Source organism: Haliaeetus leucocephalus, unplaced genomic scaffold, assembly GCF_000737465.1.
Source record: "Haliaeetus leucocephalus isolate CR32 unplaced genomic scaffold, Haliaeetus_leucocephalus-4.0 Scaffold1, whole genome shotgun sequence".
Taxonomy (NCBI): Eukaryota; Metazoa; Chordata; class Aves; order Accipitriformes; family Accipitridae; genus Haliaeetus; species Haliaeetus leucocephalus.
Window position 1 is genome coordinate 23,913,765 of NW_010972437.1, and position 25,064 is coordinate 23,938,828.

Sequence of the window (25,064 nt, forward strand, 5' to 3'; positions counted from 1 at the left end):
CAGGGAGCCGCGGGGCCGCTGCCCGGAGGGGCGGGGGAACCGGCCACGGGCACGGGGAGGGAGAGGGCTAAAGTTGACAGGATACGTTTTAGCTTTGCTGGTAGGAAACACCCGGGGACTGTAGGTCAATAGGGCGGGGAGAAATATTTGCTTAAATGAGATTTCTTTTTTTTTTTTCCCCTTTCTAGTCTTTCTTGGGCTTGGGTAGGAGCAAAATGCTTTGAAAACATCTGTTTCTCACAGTTCAGAAATCTCTGAATGGTGATGTGGGAAGGTCTGGTGAAGCTGGCTGAGCTGAAACGTTAAGAGAGATGTGGGAAAGCCACGGCAGCTAGAGCGCCTTGTAAAAATAAAATAAAAATCTGGGGTTTACAAGGAACAGTGCAGCTCAGATGCATTGACTGAAGATTTCCCAGCCTGCAGTCTTTATGCTGTGATATTGCTCTTGAACTTGTTCTGGATAATGTGAGGTTTTTGAAGATCTGTCTGTGGCATTTCAGTGTTTCCTGTTCTCTGAATGGCCAAGCAAAAATGTCCCAAACAAAACTTGCCTTTTGTTTTGGGTCCTTTTTTTAAAACAAAAGCTTTTAAATGCAGTTTTTTGGTAATTGTGGAACCCGCTCATACATCCCCAGAAAAAGATGACTTTGAGGGTGGGTGGGCTTACTAATTTCCTGAGGCACACATTTGCAGTGCAGGAGCCCTGTTTCCCCAGTTATTGAACTAGAGTCACGCTTCTGCGGTGACAACAGCAAACTAGTTGGCGATGGAGTTTGCCATGATTTCATAAGACATTGATCTTTTTCAGCCTGGGGAGAACACACTACTTCATGCCAAAGAAGTGACTCGAGGTCAATGCACAAAACCCCGCTGTTTTGCAGCCTTTTAAGAAGGAACATGTAACCCGGTTGTAGGGGTAGGGCTGCTAGCAGAAAGGTTGTGATTCTAAATTACTGTGAAAGCCACGACTCTCGGACAGCCTGTGCTTTAACGTGTTGGCCCATGCAGCAGGTTGAAGCAGTATTCAAGCTCTCTGACAGGGCTCTGGTCTTTAAAATGTTGATTCTAACAGATCTAAATCTCCCTGCTGCCTGTCCTGCCTGCAAACATCTCTAGAAGGGGGAAGGGGAAACAGCTGGCTCTTCTCTCTCCTTTTGAAATGTTAACTGTGTTTGCAGTTCTAGTTTACTGGGTTAGTAACAAAAGGTGTTTGTGATACCGATTGCTTTACTTTTCTTGTCTTTGGTAGTAAACTTCGGGCAAAAAGTTGTTAAAGGCTATCTGTTATGCTGTATTTATTAAAGACAACCAGAGGCAGTCAGATGGTGGGGATACTCCCTGGATATAAGCAAGTACCAAACCTGACATTTGATGAGGGATTTGGGTGCCCCAGACTACAGCATCAGTGTGCTGTCGTTGGCAGCTTCTGCCATTAAGCTTGGAGATTCTTTAATGCGGCAATCAGACCTTTGAAGCTCTAACTTCATGTATTCTGCATTGTCAGTGATCATCGTTGCTTCTGGGGAGACACTGTTCATCACAGCACTTCTTGCTCATCTTAGACTTGCAGTACAAATAGGTGACTGTATTTAAGATGGATGTGAAGCACCTTGGAGCCGTTCTCACTGCTGCCCCATAAATGACCTTCCCTTTGCCTTTGGAAATGGTGGCTCTGCTTTTTCCTGGTGACAGAAGGCTGATGTATCTTGATCTTTTGCAACAACAGAGTAGGTTTTGTTGCACCAATAAGAACTGTGCGGTGAGAGACATTGAGAAGACGAGCATGCAGTCTATGCTCAAACAGAGGTTGTGTCAGTACAAGCTGTGTCAGTGCTTTTTGTGCCGTGGAGCTTGGAAGTGATGTGGATGCTTGAACTCCTAAATAGCAGCAATAATGCAGAGCTGAAAAAACCCAAATCCTAGGTCCCCAATGTATCATGAAATAGGTAAATTTCGTGTAACTGGGCATTTCTCTGAAGGATTTTGACAGATAACTCATACTACTCTTTTGCATCAATCTTATCCTGTCTTCTGCAGTAGAGACCTTGATACTGCTTTCTGACTTGTTTCTCTTGGTGAGTTTCTGATCTTGTCAGCTTTGCCCATGTACAAAGCTAGTGGGATCCATCCAGAGAAAGCAACTGACACTTAGTACCATTTGCAGTTTTGCTCCAACTCTGATAGTCCCCTGCATGGACTAAATAAGGACTACTTGTCTGTTCTGAAATACAGAAAAATATGAATCCTAATATAGGAGTGCCTCAGAGCAAGAGTCTGTCACTTGCTTTCAGCCATAAAAAGGGGTAGTTAAGAGCAGTAGACTTGCACAGCCTTCAGGCTAATGGCCTTGATCAGCCAAGAGTGGGCAAGCAAGGCTTTTTGCTGTATCTCCTAAATGCACAAATGCAAAGTGACCTAGTGTAATGGGATACTTCTTAGTACTGCAAAACTGGCCCCGAAAGCAGACTGATAAGAGGGTTCAAATTCTGATGGTCTTCTGATAACTAGAAAGTCATTGAACTCTCCTTAGAAATCAGTCCAGGATTTGCAATTGAGTATAGCTTATTTTCTTTTAACATGGAGTCCATTGCCTCAGATTAGAGGCCCCTTTGAAAGGGTCGTGATGAGGGAAAGCGAAGAAATTTGAGGGAATCCTGCTTTGTGAAATGTCTTTTCTAAAGCAAATGGTCAGCTGCATGCCTTGACTGTGACAAGGTCAAAGCTTTGTTGCCTTTAAACACAGAGCAAAGTCCAGCAGGTGAGTGCCATTACTCCGCACTACCTTCAGCACAGAGCTCTGAAGCTCAGCAGTAGGTGCTGGGAGCTTGGGTCAGGTGGAAACTGAACTCCAGGCTCTGATGCATGGGAGGCTGTAAAGAATAGTCAGTGACTCAGATTTAACCTCGAAGCTAAATTCTGTGTGCTGTATTCTACCCAGGGCCTTATTTAGAGGACATTCCTTTGCAGTAGTTCAGCTCAGTCAGTTCTACCCCAACCTGGGGCACGCGGGGGACTTGTTGCCCTAAGGGGCACCAGGAGGGTGGGAAGCACTAACAAGGTGTAGGAAATGCTTTTCATTGAGCACAAGGAGAGAGATGTTCTGATCTGCTGGACTCGAGGAGCTAGCTACGAGTGCATTAAGTACAGCCCAAAGAAAAGGGTCTGTGGTTAAAAGTAATCTATTGTCAGCATAACTTTATAGCGCAACACTTTACACCCTGTTCTAGGTAATATTATGTGGCTGCAGAGTGGCTTCAGGTGAGAATATAAAACACTTTTTACTTCAGGGTAGCCAGAAACAGGGAAGATGGATTTAAATGGATGCACCATATCAGCTTCAATAAAGAACATGTCCCTCTGCCTCTTAGAAGAGTTGCTCTTCTGAGCAGGCTGTTGGTCATATCCAAACTTTTCATTTCAGAACAAAAGAAACTTAATTTGAATGTCAAACCTTTAATCGCAGTGTGTTAAAAATGAAAGATTGAGTGGGTTTGTGTCTGTGCTAAGCTCCTGTTAAAACTCTCATTTAAGTTTTCTGTCCCTCCAGCTTCTCCTCTCTCCTGTCTCCTGCAGTTTTGCTCTTCCTTCTGCATTTTTTTGTTTTACTGCCCTCTTTTTCTTTCTTTCCTTCTTTTTCCTTTTCTTGCTATCCTTCCCTGAGTCTTTGATTTGTTACTGGCTCAGTCTGATGAAACTCTTTGCTGTAAGATTAACAAAGTAAGCTCCTCTTGACAGAGTGGTGGTGACTGAAGTGCAGTGAAGGGAGTTCAGCCAGCCACCTTGTACCTCTTTGCTAGCTGGTCAGAAACAGAGCCTTAACTGGAAGTTAGGCAAACCGGCATTATTACAAGGGCTGTCAACAGCATGTTAGTAAAAGTTATTTCTTCATTAGGTAAAAAGTGATATCTGATAGTGCTTTTTATAGAAGGTGCTGACACTGTGTTACAGCAAGCTGCAGAGCTTTGCTAAGGAAACTGGTACCTCTGTGCTGAGTGGTAGCAAGAGAGTGATCTGCAGTAATATATTCAAGCCCATAACATTTCCTAATTTGAACATATTTTATTTAGTGTTGCAGACTGAACCATGGTTACACTGTGTAAAGCGTAATGGCATGCATGGCCAAAGCAGTTCCGTCAAAATTGAGGCAGAGGAGAAAACAATAGTAAAATTAAGGGTGTCAACCAAAGCTCGCTTAGTTTCCTGGTCCTTCCTGAATGAGAAATATGAGGAAACTGTTACCTTCCCCAAATATACTCCTTGGGTGAAGTCCATCTGTTGCTCATTAGCTGCATCTCAGTAAAGTCAAGAGGATCAAGTGTACTGGTCTTCTGTGGGCAGTCTCTCTCTCATGCCAGAGCTGTGCTCGGCTCTTTCTCCTGGCAGGTTCACAAGCAAGCAAATGGCTGTGGTGAGGTTTGGGAGAGGTGTTGTTATTTTCTTCCAGTTCTATTAAGAGAAAACTGGTAAGCCTGTGACAGGAACATATCTTCCAAGTCCTGTGTTTTCCCATCTGCAGGCTGAATCAGGAGTCAGAGTAGGTCATAGCAGATAGTTGTTGGAAGGGACAAAAGAGTTGATGAAAATGCTGCTCAGTTGAGCAAGCAGGATTAACACGACAAGGTGAATACTGTTAGCAAAAAAAATCGCTCTTTTTGTTAGTGTGGATATGTGTTTTCCCACACCTGCATTACACCCTCCTGACAGATAGTCCTGCGTTAAGCATGTCCGAAAAGCATGCCTGACAGTCCCCATGCCAGTCTTTTTGGGTAAACAAAGACTCAGTCGTCTGAACCTGTTAGTACTTGTGTGCGTGGGCATGTCCTCCCTTGAACATGGCAATGAGACATAGGAGGATTTCAGCAGAAGTCGTGAGGCTGGTAAGCAACCTCTGAAGGTGGACAGTTGGAGAAGCATGTCCACTCCTCTGTTGGCAGGTTGGGGGCAACAGGGAGCTCTTTTTAGGATTATTTAGTTTTAAGTGTTGTTAAATCTTACCTCTTTGCAGGAGGGGTTTTTGAGGGTAGAAACCTTGTTCACGGATACAACAAGTTAGGTTTTCAGTGGGTCTGCGTTACTGCAAAAGATAGTGTCCAAGAGCACAGGAGGTTTGAGGTCTTTCAAAGTGCTGGTTGCTGCACGTGACTCTCTGCTCACTGCTCTCCTTTTCCGCCAGCTACTTTCTGTAAATCTGATGTTTATCTTTCAGTGCCAGTGTTCGGGACGCTTTAGCAACTTTCTCTCAGTTCCCAAGATCCAAGTAATACTAGCATTATTTTTTTCTTTTTTGAAAATTTTACACACTGCTGGACAACTCCAACTCTCTCAACGCAAGCTAGCCCTTCATCCTCCGGCTTTGTGTCTCACTTTTGCACCTGATCTTGCAGCCTTATCTTTTGAGATGGCGTTATATACAGGATGTGACAAAAGTTGTACAGAAAATAAACTTTCAGATCTTAATTCATATGTATAAAGTGGATAGCAAGAGCTTCTAAAATGATCAGCTTTCAGTTACTAGTCTGCGGGTGATTGTGTGATGAGGATCCTTATCATTTGGATTGCTACATTGTTTTCAACTTTTCAACTTTCATATATTCATCCAGCTTTAAGGAAACATGGGGCTTGCTTCTATGCAGGCCAAGCTTCTAAACTTCCCATTCACTCCAAGAAGCATATAAGAATTCACAAGGCTTTATTCATCTTGTCAAAAGCCTAAAGAAGGGAGACTTTATTCTAAGGGAAAGAGTACAGATAATTGTGAAAAATACGGCTTGGGTAACTCCCTGTTCACTGCAAAGAAAATGGGGTAGCTAAATATGCTGCTTTCCTATAAAATAAATGCCAGATAGATGTATTGTTTAGGAATTCAGTGCACAGATGCTGAAATAAAATCCATCCATTTTGAAGTGAAACAAAAAGGGCAGTTACTTCACATGACCGCAGAAGGATTTGGGTTTTTTTCCAAACTGTTATGTTTGAGCATACACCTTGTTAAAACTTGTGTATGTATTTGGAAAACTAATCTGTCATTTTTTTAAAGTTAAAAAAACCCAAACCTCAAAATGTTTCAGTCTAAAACCAGCATCAAGGTATTTCTCAAACACAACAGAACACTGTTACATTTCAGTGTAGTTCTTGTCTGTTAACAGGCTCTATGAAAACATTTTCATCTCTGGCAAAAGTTGCAATTTCTTTTAAAAAGAGAAGAATCGGTTGAGCAGTTAGTGATTACAGCAGGGATCTACAGATGGGGTTTTCAATTCAGTAAGGAAATCCAGGTCTCTGCCAGTTTAGCCACTGTATATCAGTTGCTATTGCAGAACAGTTCAATTGTTAATATTGCATCATCCAATTCAATGTTATGTAAAGATACTTTTTAAAACAACTACAGAAGCACATCTGGCTGTTTTCTTAAAAAAGATCTGTAGATCTTAAGTTGGACTTCAGCACGTGTAAAGAATTATTAGGAAATACCTACTGAGATAAGCTCAAAACCGTCTCCCTTGGCTAATATTCTTTGTCATTAGAAAACACAACCCAAGAATTAACCTGTTTGCTTTTAGTTCATAATGTTTGATGTGGCTGATTATGCTGAAACACCAGCCATTACTTGGATTAAAGGTAGTTAGTGCATCCAGTTGGGTCTCCTGTTGAATTTGACATGCCTCTCAGTCTGTCAGCCTTTGTCCTGGACCAGCCCCGCAGTCCTCTCCCAGGCAAGCTGAGAACATGGAAATCACACCCGTCACCTGTGCTCCTTTCAGATAATTAGGACAAAGTATGAAAATTTCACCAGTGAAGTCCTAATGAGATGAGAAATAGAACATGCAAACTGAATTACAGCAGTTAACAGTAGAACAGCCATGGGGGTTTCCTCTTTGATGGGGAGAGCACCATTATATATGCTTCAGTTTACGTATTTGTTGTTTGCTTTTCTCTAATGTAGCATGCATAACATCACATTGCAGAAAGCCCCCTATAGGTCTGGCTGGTTTCTTACTCCCTCACCTCCCAGTACTACTCAATGCTTTCCGGTGCTCCTCTACTATACAGGAACTGTGGTCGCTCAGTACTTTTGGAAAATGGAAAAAATACATCTCCCATTCTGTGTGTTGCCACATGAGAAGTTAGTAATTGCCATTCTGTTGTCCTTACTGCACCACAATGCACTTGGTTGTTCCATGTGTTACAGCCATTGCTAGTCCTGGTACAGCTCAACAACTTTGAAATCTTGGATCCCTGCAAAATTATCTTCCAGGCTGTGAAAGGCTGTAAAGTTGCACAAAGGGGTGAAGCCTGGGACCCAGACCTGCTGGGAACCCGTTAGCAAATGTGATCCTGAAGAGCCATTAGATGGTTTCTGGTGGAGATTGTTATCTTTTGTGTTGGAAGGTTGTAAATTAAACATGGAAATTTAGTGTTGCTGTACACAGGAAAGCACAAGTACAATCTATATGTCAATTTTGAGCAAAGATCCCTTGTTCACTAGCAGAAGACAACGCTGTATTAAACATTTAGGAAAGAGATGGGCTCTCACCTGTGATAACAAGGGACTGCACTTAGCAACCCTGGAGGTGTCTCCACTGTTAGGTTTTCCAGGCATTTTTCCATGTTCATATTTCACATGGAGCGAGCAGCTCCGAGCACACAAGGAGAGCTGGGAGTGGCACATCCCTGGCTACAGCTAAATCCACTGAGGATGCTTTTTCATGCAGTTTAGGCTTGCTGACAATTACAGCTACAGAGTATAGCAGCTGAGGATGTGCCCTGTTATGCTGTGTTGTTTTTTTTTTTTCTCCTCCCTTCATAATGCACATGCAGCTTCAGTGAACAGAGGTTTCTTACATCCCTAAGACATGCGGTACAGTCTTAACCTATCTGAAAACACATTACAGTTCAGTGAGTACTCTGAAACTTTCTTGAGGTCACGTAGGAAATTGGTGACAAAACGCGCATCAAATAATCAGCAGTTATAACTTCCAGATTTATATCTGCCAGTTGATTTCAGCCTTTTTATAGGCCTGCATGTCCCAGGAAGCACATAACACACGTACCCGAGATCATCTTGTTCAGCGGCACCAGTTAACTGTGGCCAAGACAACCCCTGCTGCACAACAGGGAGCAGCAGGATTGCGTTAGGGGTGAAGGCAGCATCTAGGTGGTTGTGAGGCAGAGAGCACGAACCAGCATGTGTGTTCCTTCTCATCAGCTGGGGTTTGCTGCGGTCCCGAATCAGATTTGCCCATGTTGAGCACCCCTGACGAACAAGGCCCCAGCTGTCTGCTGCTGCAGAAGTGTGCGCCAAGGCAGGCTATGAAAAGTGTTGCACAACCCAGTATAATTTAACCACATGCTGAATAAATACACTTTTGAGAACTCTTTTGAAGAGATGTTGCCTAGTTAATCCTGCAGGGGGTATAATATGTATATTTTTGAAATCCAGTTTTAGCATCATGCAATTAGCTTTTATGGCCTAAGGATTCTGATTTAAGACATTCTTTAGTTACTAATGGTAATCTGTTTTCATTAGAAATGCAAATGTGGTTTAGATCCAAATGTATCTGAGTGGTACAATGTAAAAAGATGATTCACAGCTAATACCATTGAAGTGCCTCAAATCTGGTATTCTTTGCACCTTCTGTAGTTTGAACCCTGAGGATCAACACGATATTCAAACATTACTCTCAGCTGAAGCATGTGGAGGCTGAATAGATTTCTTTAGCAAATTGAATAAGTATTAATCAACAGGGATCCTTTCTAGGGCAGCAGACGGAAAATCATAGCTTTAGGCAAGAAAGAGGCAGACACTTTGAATATCACAGTAGTAACTTCAGCTCCTCAATAGCAGAGCACAGCTCCTGCCAGTGCACAGGTGCTGAGCAGACAGCAGCATCTTAGTTGACTTTGTCTTAGTATCAGAGAAATTACTCAGGCTTGAACACCCTGGGTTGCTCAAGGAGGGCTGGAGCTGCTCAGAGCTGTGCTGCCGTAAAATTTGATCTGGCAGTCTGTCTAAGAAAAGCCTCAAGCAAGGCAAGCTCCAGACAGACATCTAAAGGCTAATGCTCACTGAATATTCACTGCAGTCACTTGTCCCAGAGATGCTAAACTATCAGGCAGGTGGATGTCTGTGATCAGGCATTTTACATTGTGGTAAGAGGTTACTCGTATTTGACAAAGTCTTTCCAGAATCAAAGAGCCTCTGCTGCTAGACCAGTCCAGCCCTTGCTGTTGTGTTCAAATAAGTGTTTCTTTTTCCTAATTACTTTGAAAGATGGGGCTGAAAGAAAGCGGCTGCTCAGCAATAGTGAATATGGCTTTTGTAATGATAATCACTTATTAGACATGTTGCTTGGTAGAGCATTTTTACAGCTATTTGTAGATGCAGTGATGCAGCTGGGAATGAAGCAGTGCAGTTTATGCAGTGTACCTCTCCACATGTCTGCTAAGCTGGACTTAGAATTTTTTTCTGTGAGGAGGCTGCTGGTAAGGAGCAATGGTGTAGGTGCCGTAGCTGTGGGAGGCTCTGTGTGGCCCTCCAGAAGTCAGAATCAATGAGTTTCTCAGGACTAACCTTATTGGGAAGGCTGGTGGCTAGGTCAAGGCACTTGCACAGCTTCAGAGGGCTGAGACCTCGGCAGGGTGCTGCAGAGAGCTCTCCTGTTCCTGTGCAGCAGATGCTCTCTGAGACTTCAAGTTCCCGTCCCATCTTTCTTGCTGGTGCAGATAGAGTGTAGTAGTGATTTCATCACCTGAAATTTGATAAACTTGTTGACCGGCACCACGGGGAAGATTCCTCACAGAACTGCTCCCTGCCCTGGAGAGCTGTCAAACGAAAAACCAAGACGTAGATCACGCGAGCCTGTTATATGGGACGGCAAGTGATGTTCTGATTTTCCTACTTAAGCTCAGTGAATTAAAGCTTCCCACAAGTCTAACTGGTAGTCTTGAGTGTGCACTTAAAAGTGTCTGAGCTGCTTAGCCATTTCCCTGTGCCGTGTTCAAAGAGCAAAACATCACAAGCACCAGCAGTTCTTATCTGTGTGTTTTATTTCCAAACCGCTGCTTGCATTTACTTCATTCATTACTTCTTTTAATTCATCCTAACCAGTACCTTTGCTGTGAGCTTGTATTTTCTGCTAGTATTTCTGGAGGACAAGGGTGTGGAGGTAGCTGCTTTGGGCACCAGCCCTGGAGGCTCCGGCTGCAGTGTGTCTGTCGTCAAACACCCCAACCTCGTTGTTCTTGGTGGTTACGTGGTGTCCGCTCTCGCCCTGCACCACTTGCAACTTATTCTTATTCCGTTCTTTTCTTTTCAGGGGCTGTCAGAGCCTGAATAATTTAAGAGTGAACAAATGAGAGACGTTCATGGAGGACTCTGTTCTTACCTAGGCACAATTTGACAAGCATGTAGATTGCCTTGGGTTTCCACTGCACCTACCACAACTTTACTAAGAGAAAAGCCCCCTTTCCTAGACATCTGTGTCACTCTTGCTTAGTAAAGTTATTCAAGATCAGCGCCTTTGGAATTGGTTGGTAAATGGACAAAGACTTTCTCTTTGCCCGGAGCTCCTGACAGCCTCCAAGTACCAAAGAGAACTCCACAGCACTAGAAAGCAAGACACAGCTGCTGAATGTTGGAAGCTACTGCATTTGGCAAAAGAAGCTGACGCTAAGATGCACACAGTTGTGTTTGTTTGTTCTGCTTGTTTTCTGTGCTTTCTGAGCCCTGTGTGTGCCTGGAAAGTTTAATGACCAATCCCTTCTTTCTCAACATGCAGTTTTTCTTCCTATCCCAAAAAGCTTTGGGTTCTGTTCTTGCTTTTTTTTTCCAATTCCAATTTATTTTGTCACCAATACTCTTCTGTTGTTTCCATGAGGAATTGTTTGGGGACATAGCCACAGTTTCTTTTGAGGTAGGGAGAGATAAACACAATATTCAAATGTCATCCTCCTCCCTCCTTTCCCCCATTCAGCAGAGTGGTCCACCTTGTCATAGAGGTTGCTGGCTTCAAGCGTTAAGGCAGAGTTGACCTAGCAACGATGTCATTTAACTGAGAAATTGCTTCATTAAGTGTGGAAAAATTCTTACAGTAGCTCAATTTGGGAGCTGCTGAATGAAGCTGACCCTTGACACTTCGCAAAAGAATAAGGCTTGTGTTGTACTAACAGCTGCTTGGAAACCATGTGTAATAAAGTTTGTTTTTGTGCCCACCACCAGGATAAAAGATGGTATTCGCCGACTCTGGTACCCTTATGCACCCAGCAGAGCAAAACTGCTTAGATCAAAGTTAAAAAGTCTGCTTCTATGTGGGTGTCTAAGCATTTCACAGTTCCTTATGCTAAAAGTAACAGTGTACTTGCAAAGGCCAGCAAATGCTGCTCTTCTTGTTCAGCTTCAAACGTGACGTTTTCCCCCTCATCATCCCATATAGGTTTCCATAAAAGTTCAGGGTTAAAACTTTTTTTACAGAACGTGCATAAGTCTCCTATCAAAATATATGAAGGGGCATTTTTGCTTTGTGTTTGGGGCTTTGTTCTTTTTGCTGCTAGCAACTCTTATTCTGGAAACTTCAGGGTCGGGGATTACTTTATTTTTGTCACAGAATGAGGACAGTGTAAATACAAAATGTAAAGTAGAACTTAGAGAAGTGCTTCAACGAGTTGTTTGACTAAATTGAAATAAATGTTGATTTGTTCAAAAAAAAAACCAAAAACATGCCCTTTCTGGATCTTGTTAGTCTTGACTTTTTATTTCCTTCCTTTGCTAAAGTGAAATGTGTTGTGCCTCGACTTCAGAAATCTGCTCTCCCAGCTGTGAGGCATTACAGGAAGGCTGCTCCAACGTGCGCTCCCAGCAGATGTGTTGGACTTGCTCGAGCTGTGCTCTGGTCGGGTCCAGGACGTGTGCTGGGCACAAACCCGAGGCAAGAGAATGGGTGAATGAAATTGAGTGCGTAGAAATACTGCGTCTGGCCTCAAACTCTGCTGTGTGGAGCAACTGCTCTTTTTCTGAGCTTTTCCACATGCTTTTATTTAGTAAAAACCCTATTCTAAAAAGTTGTTGCTTTGTTGGGGAGTTAAGCAAGGTTCCCTTGAAGGACTCAAGGCAGGCCAATAATGTGCCTATCTCACAGTATTTGGGGATAGGAGCTGGCTAGGAGTATCTCACCAACGGGTTGGTGGATTCACTCTGTGAATGTTTGTTCTTTTATTATTCCTGTCATGAACTCACAGCAGTTTATGTGAGGGCTCAGATGGGACTCTGAAGCAGGATGAATTTGTCAGGCTGATAAATGGAGAGAAAAAGGCTCAAACCTCCCACCAGAGAAGCTGTAGATACCCATCACAGTTGTATGCTGTTATATGGAAACCCGTTTCTGAGCGGGACACCCGGAGAGGAGGACTGCAGATGTTTCAGCTGCTGTTCAAGTGCTTGGTGCTGTGGGGTTGAGTTGCACGCTTTCCTGAGAGCCTCTTCAGAGGCACGAGGACACGTTCTGCCTTGATGTGCAGCAGCTCCTCAGTTAAATGCTCATCTGTAGGAACGAGGCCCTGCCCTGTATTCATCTGAGGGCTCATCTTCATCTTTTCCCCGTGCCCTCCCTGCAGTCACCTCTGACAATAGCTTTAGGTCCACATGAAGCAGCAGATACAATAGAGATGGTTTCTGTAGCTGTTCCACTCACTAGGCACTCTTGGACAGTAACAAAGTCATGTTTTATTTCAGCAGGCTCTTTCTCTGTGCCTTCCCCTTGTGCTGTCTCTCTCCCTGGAGACCCAGCTCACTCATTCAGCACGCTCTCAGGATTTCAGTAACTTTTCTTGCAAGGTCTCTTGAGACCGCGCGCCTCTGTGCTGTTTCTCCAAGCTTTTGGTTTTATCTCGCTCTTTGAAACTTTCCCAGAACTGCAGTGACTTTTCTCTGACCTCCAGGAACTGGAGCTCTTGAGCCCTGACACTCTGACTGGCACAACCAAGACCTGGAGACTACTTGGGGATGTCAGCTTTCCCAGCGCATGCTGGATGAAAGCCGCATCTGAGCAACACCAGCTAAAAATAAAAGCTATTCAACTGAAGCTAATGGCGAGTTGCCATGAGTTATTGCTCATTAAAGTGAATTGTCAGATGCTTAACTTCAGCTAATCATTTCCTGCTGTGAGATCGGCCTGGTATTAAACATACTCAAATGTGGGAAGGGGATTCACAATAACTAAATTTAGCTAAGGGTGTAATTTCCTCGGACTCCCTCTGTAGTTAATGGAAAGAGAAAGGCTCCTACAGGGTGTGATTCCCACTCTGCATCACCCTTGGGCAGAAGTGTGCACTGCTCCTTGACTGCTGAGAGCATGGGGTGAGCTGCTGCCTGCCACAAAAATGAGCTGCTCCGAGTGACCGTGTTTGCCCACCCCAGCTAGATCAGTGCTTGCTTTCCTCAGCTTAGGCTTCTACCTGGAAGTAATGATCAGGAGGTTGAATATTAAAACCAACAGGTAGATGACCATTTCCCGAAGGCAAAACTCATATGCAAAATCTCGCAGGAGCATCCCCTGCTTTGCAGTGTAGCTAAAGGGAACTCTGCAGATCATCTTCTACCTCAAAGCAGCTCTTCCTTCCCATTTCCAAGAAATATCAGCTATTCAATAAACAAACAGTGCATTCAGAATGTTGTGTGATTAATTTAGTTTTCAGTTCTTTTTTTGCCCTGTTCTTTTTGGAAATTAGTCTTGTTTGCATGTTTGGCACTGAAACAGAAAGTCAAATCTTGAGTTTTTACATTACAGTGACTGGAAAATTTATCAAGTACATCTGCTTTTAGCAGTGTAGGCTACTTTCTCTATTGAACTAGAAACTTTTGCATAAAATATTTAACTCCATACTACTCTTCTTGAGTTTGGACAGAAGTAATTTCATCCATGTAAATGGAATTGTGAGAATCCTGCCAGACTGATTTGTGCCTTTTGATGTTACTTTCAGCTTGAAGCTTCAAACGATACTGCAAGACACAAACTGAAAATTCGGTTGAAACTTCTCAATTCTGCTCATTTCCAGGAGATTATAAAGTTAGGGAGAACATTTGAACCTTGGAGCAAAATTTGCATTTAGATTTCAGTGGTGTAGTTTGAACGTGTCTTTACCCTCTGGTGTGAAACCGGGTCCTACATGGTCTCATCTCATTTTTTTCTCGAGCCAAAGCACAGGGCAGGTCTGTGGTTGGACACGTGTAGAGCAGCTGAGCTGGGAGTAGATGGGGAACCATGGAGGACTCCAGGGAGAGTTTTGCAATTCCATTGCGAAAGTTTAACGTACTCCTAATCTAAAGGGCTTTTCAAGCCAGTTGTTCTCTATCTTTTTCTGACATGGGCACTGAAAATTTCCTTATGTTCACTTACATTCTTCACTGGAGCTTTTTTCAGAGGCAGTGCCTGAGGAGACAGTTTATCTGTTGACATTAAAAGTTGTCAGATTCATTATTTATATTGTTATGAACTAGTGCTTTCAGCTGAGGAATAGCTGTAAAGTGACTTTGTATTATCCAAATGTTACCTCCCAAATTTCTGCAAATCCATGCCAGGTTTTACAGGCAGAATAGGCTCTAACACTAAAACTGGGATTGGTACTGTCATCTGCCTAAGCCACAGAGTTTTGTAACCCTGACTCGTGCCAATAAAAATGTTTCACTGAGTGTGTTTTGGACATTTAATACAAAAGCACAGAAGAGACCAAAGAAGCAGTTTTCATACCTTGTTCTGCCATCTTTGCGTCCGTCAAGTAGAGCTTTAGCCCTGAAGTCCTTGAGCAGATCCACGGTGGCTCTCACAGCAGCATTTCCTGAGGGAGGTATAAAGCCTCAAGGGTCTGAGAGCTGTGAACTGGAGCTTACAGCCCGTACGGTGAAGGAGATACTCTTGGAAAGGGCAGGAGAGGGTGCATTTTGATGGTTTAGATGATTCTTGTTTGTTTAGTGTGAAATACTAACATAGAGGCTTTGTTTGTGCATAGGACAGGTCTAGATGACTCCAGCTTTCCAAGATTTTCTGGTACAGAGATTCCCGTTCTTCAGGAAATAGTTTTAGTAAAGACCAAGTTAGTCTTTCACCCACATCTGATTCAGTTCCATCTTTGTCAGAAATGTTATTTTACAGGAATCACTAAATATGGAAAATGGGCTCTGTCGAGCACAGCAGAGCTAATTTATGTGCTCATTGGTCAGATTGTCATTATTGGCTTTTATTCATGAGTGGAATTATTTCTGCAAAAAATTTGTTGATTTAAATGCACATGCTAATAGGATTACAGAGTTCCCATTTTGGCTCATCTTCTTTGACTTCTGTGGAAAAATCCTTTTCTCTCAGGCTGTTTTTCTGGGGTGAGAAATGGAGCTGTACATAAATCAGAAGAAGAGTCACCTCACCTAAAGCAAGATTGTGTCCTGCCATAGTCACCTGTCTTCATAGGTATATTCTGTATTAACTTCTGGTTATGGAAACATATTTCCTTCCTATCATATATGATCTGTGGTTAGTATGAATCTAAAAGAGAAGCCTGATGTTTTCTTCTGAGTTGCTCTGAGAAGTCTTTCCCTTTCCCTGTCAGAGATCTGAGTTCCTGCAGATGAGTCTGGTGCTGCATGAGCCTGATCAGACAGACCTCCCCTCCCATGCGTGCTCTGGGGAGCAGGGAGGTAAAAATAAAATGCCTTGTATTTATGTTCCAGCAGTAATTCCTACTGACTCAAATGGGAATACAACTGTGCCTCTGAAACGGGTCTATGAGATTTTCAGTTTTCCTTTCACCCAAGGTTGCACAGAACTGGAACCTTCCATTTTTCAAGTAAAAGAGCTGTGGTTTTATAGACGTCTGTTCATTTGAGCAACAACAACAAATATTTCATGCCTCCGGCAGTGCAAAAGCTCTGAATGTTAAAGCTCTTTGGTCTGGCTGAGTATCTGTCACAGTCCTATTGCCAGAAGTTTCTTGGAGGTTTGCTCAGGGGTGTTTTGGAAACCATCATTTCTTCTGTCTGAATGAATGGTTTGGCCAGGAAATCAATCTAGCCACACTAGTCTGCTGACCTCCCTACACCCATTTTGCTTCACCAAATACCTTTTTTTAGACATGTGTGTCCTGGGACATTGGTGGCAGGAAGACTGCTCGCTGCAGCTCTCTGCTGAGCCCTGACGTTCCTGCAGACCCGCTGCAGTGCGAGGACAGCCACTGGTTTGCTGGTCCTTGCAAGCAGCAGTGACTGCCTGAATTGCCACGCAATGTGCCGCTGCATCTTTTTCCAAAGTGCTCTCTGGCTTTTCTTAAGCAAACTGTGTTTTCGAACAGCTCTACCATTACAGTTTGCAAAGTACGTATGTGCTAGTGCTTTGCAAGAAGAGCACAGTAACATGTCCTCCTCTTCTGCTTGATCCACCTGGTGTCTGGATCTCAGGCTAGTATCAAGTGTCATGATTAATGTGTTTGTAGCTGTACGTGCCATGGAAGCAGCAGAGCTCACAGAAGCACAGCTTAGGAGGTTGTCTCCAAAGTCTTTCCTGGCAGATTTTTTGTGTCGCACGTTTCTGTATCTCATTTCATGAGCTCTGCTCTTCCTTGAGCTCCAGTCCTGCCTCTGCAGCCACGTCGAGGTGACCTGCTTTACGTGCAAAGGAAATCATTCTCAGCAGGGCTGGCAAACAGCAAGTGCGACTTGCTCACAAATGTGTCCATATTTGCAGTTCCTTTAAAAAAGAAAAGGAAAAAAGGTTATGAGTATTGTGTGTGGACTCTTTGGTGTGGTTTTTGGATAGTCCATGATTGGCAATGGTGGGAAGTGGGACAATGAGATGGGAGTGCTTTGTACATATGTAGGGCGGTGGGTAGAGCAAACTCACCCCACCTCGAGGGGCTCTCATGGTAGCTGGGTACCAGGGAGATTTACACCAGCCTTTCTTTTCCACCTCCCTCCCTATCCTCCAGCCAGCGGGGACTACATTACCACGTAAAGGCAAGATAAGGCCACGTTTCCAGTCTTGGGCTGCATGGGCCAAGCAAAGCCCAGGCTCTGTCCCAAATGCCTTACAATGATCAGCCAGGGCACTTCAGCGGACAAGGAGAAAGAAGGAGACTTCATATCTGTCAGGGTTGCGTACAGCATGGCACAACTGAGATTTAGTAGCCCCTTGGTAAATAGCCTTTTTCATCACCAAAGACATGACCTTGAGTGGGAAAATCCAGAGCCTGGGTTCAAGTGGGATTGTTGCATGGTGTGACACACCTCCCTCTGGAAACCTTTGGGTTGGCTTTCATCATGGCTTGTGGCTCTGGAGGCCTGATGTTCGGTCTGCAGAGGTTTCCTGGCTCTAGGTTAAACTTTGGACAAAATTCCTGCAAGCGGGCAGGGTGGGCTGTGGACCAACTCGGGACTTGAGCTGTTTCTGCCCACCTGCTGCCTTCCCCAGGGTGACAGGGGACAATGACTGACCATTGCTTCCCCAGGACGGCCTTGAGAGAAGACTGCCGCGGTGTGAGAGGTGCTGTGTGTCTGTCCGTGCCCCGGCCGTGGCTGTACTGCCTGGGGGAAGGAGAGGGAGGCAGCGAGGCTGGGGTCTGGCCCTGCTCGTAAAACCAGGGACATCTCCTGGTGGGAAGGGAGGTCCCTGCCCCTTTCATCACGGACTTTGGTTTTCCTGGGTTTGGCCCTGCCTTGAGCCCACCGGGCTGAGGTAGGATTGCGCATCTCGGAAAAAATCCTTGGGGTGGAGAGGGTTGTCCCAGGCTCCATTTAGCCTCCTGTCAGCTCCCCTCCCTCACTAAAAGGTAAATTGGCAAGGTGCCGTCGACTGGAGGTAGGAGTTTGTTCTGTGTTACTTCCAAGCTGTAGTAGAAACCTCTCTGTACGTTAATCAACTGAGATGCGGGAAGACCAGCTTGTCCTCGGTTCTCCTCAACCTCCCCCCGAGCCCAGTCCCCAGCAACAGCAGCGAGTCCATGATACGGCTGCTTGCCCCAAATCATCCCTGACAGTGACAGCCACCACAGAGTGATCGCTTCCAGCATTTCTCCTCCCATGACTGCAGCTTGGCTCCCTTTGCACCAATAATTCCCAAAGTTAATCCTCCTGCAGCAGCAGTGGGAGTGCGGGCACCTGAGGGCACCCTGCTGGGCACAGCCCCTTGCGAGGAGCCCTTGAGCTTCCCCCACCACCTGTGGGGCTTTCAGTGCTCTGAGGGGGGGCGGAGAGGCAAAGGCACTTGGAAAATCAGAATCTCCTTCGTGAAACCCTGAACGTTGCTGATGAAAGGTGCACTGATGAACTCCCAGAGCATCACACAGAGCCTGCGAGAGGAGACTATCTGAAGCCTATTGAGTGGAAGATAAGCTGGCCACTGACAAATACTATCTTGTGCTAGTTGATTTAACGCCACTTCGTGTGCATGAAATAACATCAACAGGAGCTGGCTAAACCCAGGCCTTTTTGAGATAAGACTGCTACTTTGCCCCTACGAAGGAATGTCAGGAAAACCCCAGCAGCTCCACCTGGGATCCATCCTCATCCCAGCCCCTCTCATGCTTGCTCCTGTCATCAGAAGACAGATGATTTGGATTTTCTTCCTGTCTGGGAAATGAACTTTGACTTCCTCTAGCTTGTTACAATTATTTCCCTATGTTCTAAAAACCTAACTTTTGACCTCAGGTATGTAATAAATTACTGGTTCAACTTCTGACTGAGGCTGTCTATGGTTATAAAATATTATAACTCTCACGGTCTGCATTTTACAAGCTGGCAGACAAGGCGGGCTGCAATCTCTGCTCAGTGCGTAGCCAGCTGTGAGCAGCAGCTCTTGCCCAGCGGGGTAGGAGCTCTGCATGCAGGTAGCAGGAGCTGGCTTCTAAAACGTTATAGGTAATGACTCTCTGGGAGAGTAGCTCTCCCTCAGCATGTGTACTACCCAGTATCTCTAATGCTATTTATTGCTGAACTGAGAATATCTGGATGCACCAGGCTATTTTCATGTGTTGTAACTTATGTTTTTGTTTTCTCCTGGGCGGATAAAAGATTCAGAGATAACCATCTAAAAATGTTTAATAACATCAGCTGTCTGCTTTCTGATCTACAGTCTGAGATGTATCTTACAGGAGTGTGACAATTTCTGAATTCTGTAAAAAAAAAAAAAATTCGTCTTAAACCTTGTGGGATTAACCATCTCGGTCCCTGATTACTCCTGGGGAGGGAGTTGCCTTGCCATGGTTTCAGAAAGATGAAAGCAGGACACTTGTTCCTAAAGGGCAATTGAGAAATCTTGGAGCAACTTGTTTGCTTTGGTTTCAAGGACGTATTGACATTGGCAGATCTTTGGTCTGTTGCTTTTTGGGGGAGTAAGGGAGGTTGCACTCATTTCTAAGGTGCTAATCTGAACATGCATATTGATAATTGTGGCTGGATACAGTTCAGCAGAATCTCCTGCTTGGGTATAATGGAAATCTTTTTAAATTTAAGCCTGCCTTACATCTCCGTCTTGGGAATTTCCTTTGGTTTGAACCATTTGTCATCTTTTGTAATTGTTTGTTCCAGTTTCTTAGTTCTAGGGAAGGTGTGAAGTCTTCTGAAAAATTGCTTTCAGGGGCAAAGGAGATAATTTTAAGGTGCTTCAAATAACCTTCAGAAGTTAATAAGTAGTCTAACTAACAGTAATGTCATCAAGGTCTGGAAATGGCTGAGAAACATTTATGGAATCAGAACCTGACAAAGTGTTGGTGGCTGTCAGGTCTCCTGTAGTAATCTGCTTTTTCTGGCAATTCACAATGAAATCTGTGGGAAGAAGGTGAGAAATTCAGCACATAGCATGAAATTCAGGCTTTCATCACAAACTAGATAACTTTGCTGTCTGTGATCTTTCATAAGGACAGATAGTATGGTAGGAAATGAGAGAAGTGTGTAAGATCGTGAAAAATGCCTGTTGCAGGGCATATTCCTCTCTGGTGTGCAATAAAGTTTACCCAATGTCCTTGTGTAAACACAAAACCTTTCATCGAGGCAGCTTGTATTTTCATACTTAGGACTGCCAAGCGCTTGATGTGCCCTAGGAAATAGAGGAGGTGCTGGTATGATCTCTCACCTGCGTTGTTTTCTTCCAGACGCATATTCGGTATCTTCTAATGACAATGGGGGCAAGTCTGATTCAGTGGCCAACTTACAACCTCAGCCATCCCTCAACTCCATCCAGAGCTCTCCTGGCCCCAAGCGCTCAACCAACACCTTGAAGAAATGGTTGACTAGTCCTGTGCGCCGTCTGAACAGCGGGAAGACCGAGAGCAACATCAAGAAACAAAAGAAGGTGCGAGATGGCAGGAAGAGCTTTGACCTTGGCTCACCAAAGACTGGAGATGAAACCACTCCTCAAGGAGACAGCGCAGATGAGGTGTGTGTTGGTGTTTGTTGCAGGAAAGACGGTATCTCTGATAGTCTCTTCTGTGGTGTTTGATTCACACTTGAGTAAATGCACTTCACTTAGGGTCTAGAGGGAACAGCGAATCATATATAAAATGGCGTTGATTGAAGCTGTGTTGCAAACAGCATTGTCATCCAAAAAGCAATGGAATATATAGGGAACAGCATTTCAAAGTCTGCATATATTATTGTCCTTTGACTAGATATTTTTTTTAATAGCCTATTAGAAAGCTGCCAAGGATAGAAATTAAGTTATTTTTGAGCAGCTGTTATCACTTTTTGCTGGGGTTCATATCACCCTTATCCTACCATGGCAGTGTAATTCCTTATTGAAAGAAAACACTCAGAGAAATAGCCATGTTTCTGTTAAATCTGCTACGTACTTGTAGCTGCAGTTTCTCTGCAGGCATGTTCTTTGCCAGAATGGCTCTTTCCTGATAAAGTGAATATGGAATTACAAGCAAAAAATGGAGAAGATACTAACTGAACACAAATAGAGGAACACATTTTAAAAACTGTACATTGAGCTGTTCTCATTTAAATTAAAAAATAATTTTCCGTCAGCACACAGGCAGCCATAACTGCCTTAGCTGCTTGGGTGACCTATAAACTGTATTTCTCTAACTCTTAGAATGCACCAGGATTAACTGGCAAAACCTTACGTCTTTATTGATTCTCTTCCATGATGCTTAGCATTACCTGCAATTCTCTCCACTCAACGCAATATTGAGCCAGTATTAGTATTAACAGACTCAAAGCCTGGTGGTAAGTCTCAGATATCTAAAAAGATAGAAACCCATCCCTGCTTCTAATTATATTTAACTTTTCTTCAGAAGAGCAAGAAGGGTTGGGGAGAAGACGAACCAGATGAAGAGTCTCACACACCTCTTCCTCCTCCTATGAAGATTTTTGACAATGACCCAACCCAAGATGAGATGGTAAGATCTCCCTGACTACATCAGTTTGCTGTTTAAGTGCATTTTTCATATAGCTAGCTCACAGCGGTTTCATAGTGGTCTTCTAGTATCCAGGGCCTAGACTTGTAGTTATAAGAGACTACTATGTGCCAATTGTAATCTAATACCTTTCACCAACTGGATTTACAAATAGTGCTGGATAAGCAATTTAGCCCTGGCATTCCATTTCATGACAGGTCAATCGTGTACTTGTGTTGTGTGTGGTCAGAAGTTCCACTCTGGCTGATAATGCACGTTCTCCACGTCTTGTTTTAAAAGTGCCGTTGGTGTCTGGCAGTAGCAGCAGAAATGGTCTTTGGTGGCAGCCTGGGCCCGAGGAGTAGGACAGAAGCTGGAGTCTGCCTGAATCCAGAAATACCACCTTTACCAAGAGTTAGGTAGCTTGGACTCTCCACGCAAGCTTTGTGTGTGATTGGGGTCCGGGAATGTTGTCAGTCTGTGCCCCACCATCCACCCTCCATTCTGAAGTGCTTTAAAACTTACAGGTGGAAAAGCATACCCAGTGCTATGGTTTGGTATTTTCGGCATGTATGGCTGATCATCACTGAAGAGTCTGTCAGTTCCAGTTAGTTCAGAAGCCCATAAGGTACCTGAAGTCCCTCTCAGGAGGGTGGGAAAGACTTTGGTCTGCCCATCCTTGTGCACCCTGGTGGTGGTAGTTCTCTGCTGTTAGCTAGGGCTTCTTGAATATTAAGTCAGAATTTGCTGTGGTAGATGGTGCAGTGGCTTGCAGAGTCCTTCCGTTGCCTTCTTGGCCTTGGGGTGAGAATCTGTGAATACGGCTATGACAGTGGTTTGCGTTCACAGTCAGTGTGGGTCCTGTCTGCACGTGTCCTCCCCCACCCTTTCCTGGCGCTGTCATCTCCCTTGTAGAAATCCATCCTCCTGTTTAGCTCTTTCCTGCTTTCCTGCTGGCATCTGTTTTTAGCACTGCCACTTCTGTATCTCTCTTCTCTGATTGTAATTACTGCATGCAAAGAAGCAAGGATAGGGGAGATTAATAAATTGTCAGAAAAAAAACCAACCCAGAATGTTCTTGGGGAAGGTTCAGGCAGGAGTTTGGAAATACAGAGAGAAGGGCGCAAATATTTCCGAGACTCAAGGAGCAGAATGGTGGAGGAAAGGATTCGGGGGCTTGCTGCTAATCTGTCAGGAAATGTTATGACATTGTGGTGGCAGCCAGACCAGAAGGAAGCAGCTGGAGTTGTGGACTCTTGCCCTTTGGGTGCTGCATGTGCTGCTGGCTGGCTGGCGAGGGGCAGAGGCAAAAGGTCGGTGAAGCAGAGCTGTAGTGGATCCATGCCCAGCACAACAGCAGTTGCACAGGGCTTTTTCCCCATGCTGTTTAGCTAAATGTTTTGGGGTTAGTTTGCTTTTGGTTTTTTTGGGAGGTTGGCTTGGGTTCTTTTTAGAGAAAATCAAAACTGCTTTAGTCAGGTCACTATTTTTGATTTTTAACATGCCATGTGATTTCAGTATTTCTTAAATACATTTCTGACAGCACCAATGTTGTGGAACTAAACTGTTTTCCGCTCCAGATGTCTAAGCTTTATAGAGCGTTTTGGCATCCTGTTTCTTCACCCACTCCTAAAGGAGAAGATTAAATAGAGCAAGATGCGTCTGAGACCCTTTTTCTCTTTCTTTTTCTTCCCCAACTCACTTTTTTGTCATGGGGAAAAAAAACTTGATCTCACAAACATGGATCCTGAATCCCCTGGCACAGGAGCACCACGTTAGCAATGTTTGAATCATGCTGGAGCCAAAAGCTCTTTAACGATGTTATTTGGGCACAGCTCCCTGCTCATGTCCTGCTACTGCTTACAGGCACGGGCTTAGGTTGGCCAGCAGCAGCATGGGGAAGCAGTAGTGGTAGGTGGTGGATGTCCGCACGGTGCGGGAGGTGACAAATTTCCCTGAGCCCATCTGCAAGGCAGTAATAATCATGCCTCACTGCTCCTGGAGGCTCTTATAAAGACAAATTGCAAGATATTATCATATTAGAAATTCCTAATTTACTGCCTGGGAAGTAGAAATACCATTTTTGGATTTGCCCCACACAAACCAGACTCTTTTGTCAATCACAGAAGAGTTTTATTTTACCGTGAAAGACTTGTAGGCAGCAAATATTTCCATGCTCCCTTCAAAATCCTGCAGTTACTTACTTTTCAGAGATATTGAGCAATTTCAGTTAAAAGAAGTGAGAGCAACAGCTGTTTAGTGCCTCCAAAATTTGGACTCTTCCTGCTAGAATGGTTATGTTTGACGGTTGTCGTCTATGTATTTGTCCACTGTCTCTTCAAAGTCCCTATTTTCAGTCTTTTTTTTCCTAGACACGTCTGTCCGCATTGCAGGTGAAACAGGCTGTCTGAGCTTTTACATTTGTATGAGATTCCTGCATCACCAGCCTAATTCCTCAATTACCAGCCTGATTACGTGTAGGTTTTGTTGCTGTAATTAGAGCTGTTGATTAGATGTATTATTTGTGAAAGACAAGAGACGAGTGGCAGGCTACTCACCCTTCCTCTCTGTCACAAGGCTTCTGTTTGGGATTGGTCTCCTTTGCCTTTTTTTTTTTCTCCTCCTGGGGCTGCGTCACTCGACATGAGCAACCTCCCCAAAGGGCTGCTTAAAGAGGTGGCCTGCTGCCTAATTCCTGCCACCACATTTCCACGTCTCACTCCCCAGCACTACTTAATCTCAGGTGCGTGTTCATCGGCACCTGCGTGGTGACTTTGCTGCTCTCCTGAAGACCTTTATTAAGCAGCTGAGAGATGAATAAGCTTTTTAATAATTTTAATGCAGAATTTATAAAAATTTAGCCATGCTTTAGTTGTGTCAGCCTGCCGAAGGCAGGTTACCAAAGGGCTTATAGTTTTAGTCGGTGCTTGTATTTCATTCAAAAGAAATGTACGTACAGGTGAGCTAATAAATACCAATTCCCATAGCTATCGCATGAGTTTGGGTTTTCAAAGTGAGGTTTCTTTGGACAAAGACCAAGGGCTGAAGAGGCCTGTACAGAGCAAAAACCTTAAACTAAAGCTGAATATTTCACACAGAGGCCAGTCTTCACAGTGCCATGGGGGATGCTTGGGTAGCACATTGGAGAGGTCTTGGTTTTTCTGAAGATTTGTAACAACCAGCAGCTATTTATTAGCTGTGGCTACTGTAATGGGGAGACATCCAAAGACATCACATGATATCAGGCGCCTAAAATCCAATAACTGTGACCAAGAGACAGGCATAGAGAAGTGAGACTGAAAATATTCTCATGTCAATAGGGAAAAGTGGGCATCTCCAAAGAGTGTTTTTGCCCTCCTGTGCCAGGTGCTTAGGATAGATGAGATATGTGTTTTTTCTCCACTGATTGGAGAGAGGGGAGAGAAAAGATAAACATTTTAGATGGCTGAAGTTGCAAGAATGGAAGGTGTCATCTGAGTTCATTTGGAGTTGTGATTGATCTGTGGGGAAGGGATGGGGGATGATTTGTTCCCCCCTGCCTCCATCCCCTATTGCTTGTAGTTCCATGTGTACCTTGTACTTAACTGCATTTATTAAATATGTATGTATGGGGGAGGGGGTAACTTCTTATATCTGCAGTAAGAAGATCAATTTTCTGGAGCCCATAAGACTGTAGACATCCTTTGAAGGAG

The 25,064-nt window shown here is 44.1% G+C and overlaps 1 protein-coding gene across 1 annotated transcript in view; it reads left to right on the forward strand.

Moving 5' to 3' along the window:
- LOC104832625 (kalirin-like) overlaps positions 1 to 25,064 on the forward strand; it is an 81,094-nt gene that overhangs the window by 456 nt on the left and 55,574 nt on the right. The window contains exons 2-3 of the mRNA XM_010568893.1: positions 20,125 to 20,408; positions 21,271 to 21,375. Coding sequence (XP_010567195.1) covers positions 20,125 to 20,408; positions 21,271 to 21,375 — 389 coding nt within the window. The remainder of the gene's footprint in view (positions 1 to 20,124; positions 20,409 to 21,270; positions 21,376 to 25,064) is intronic.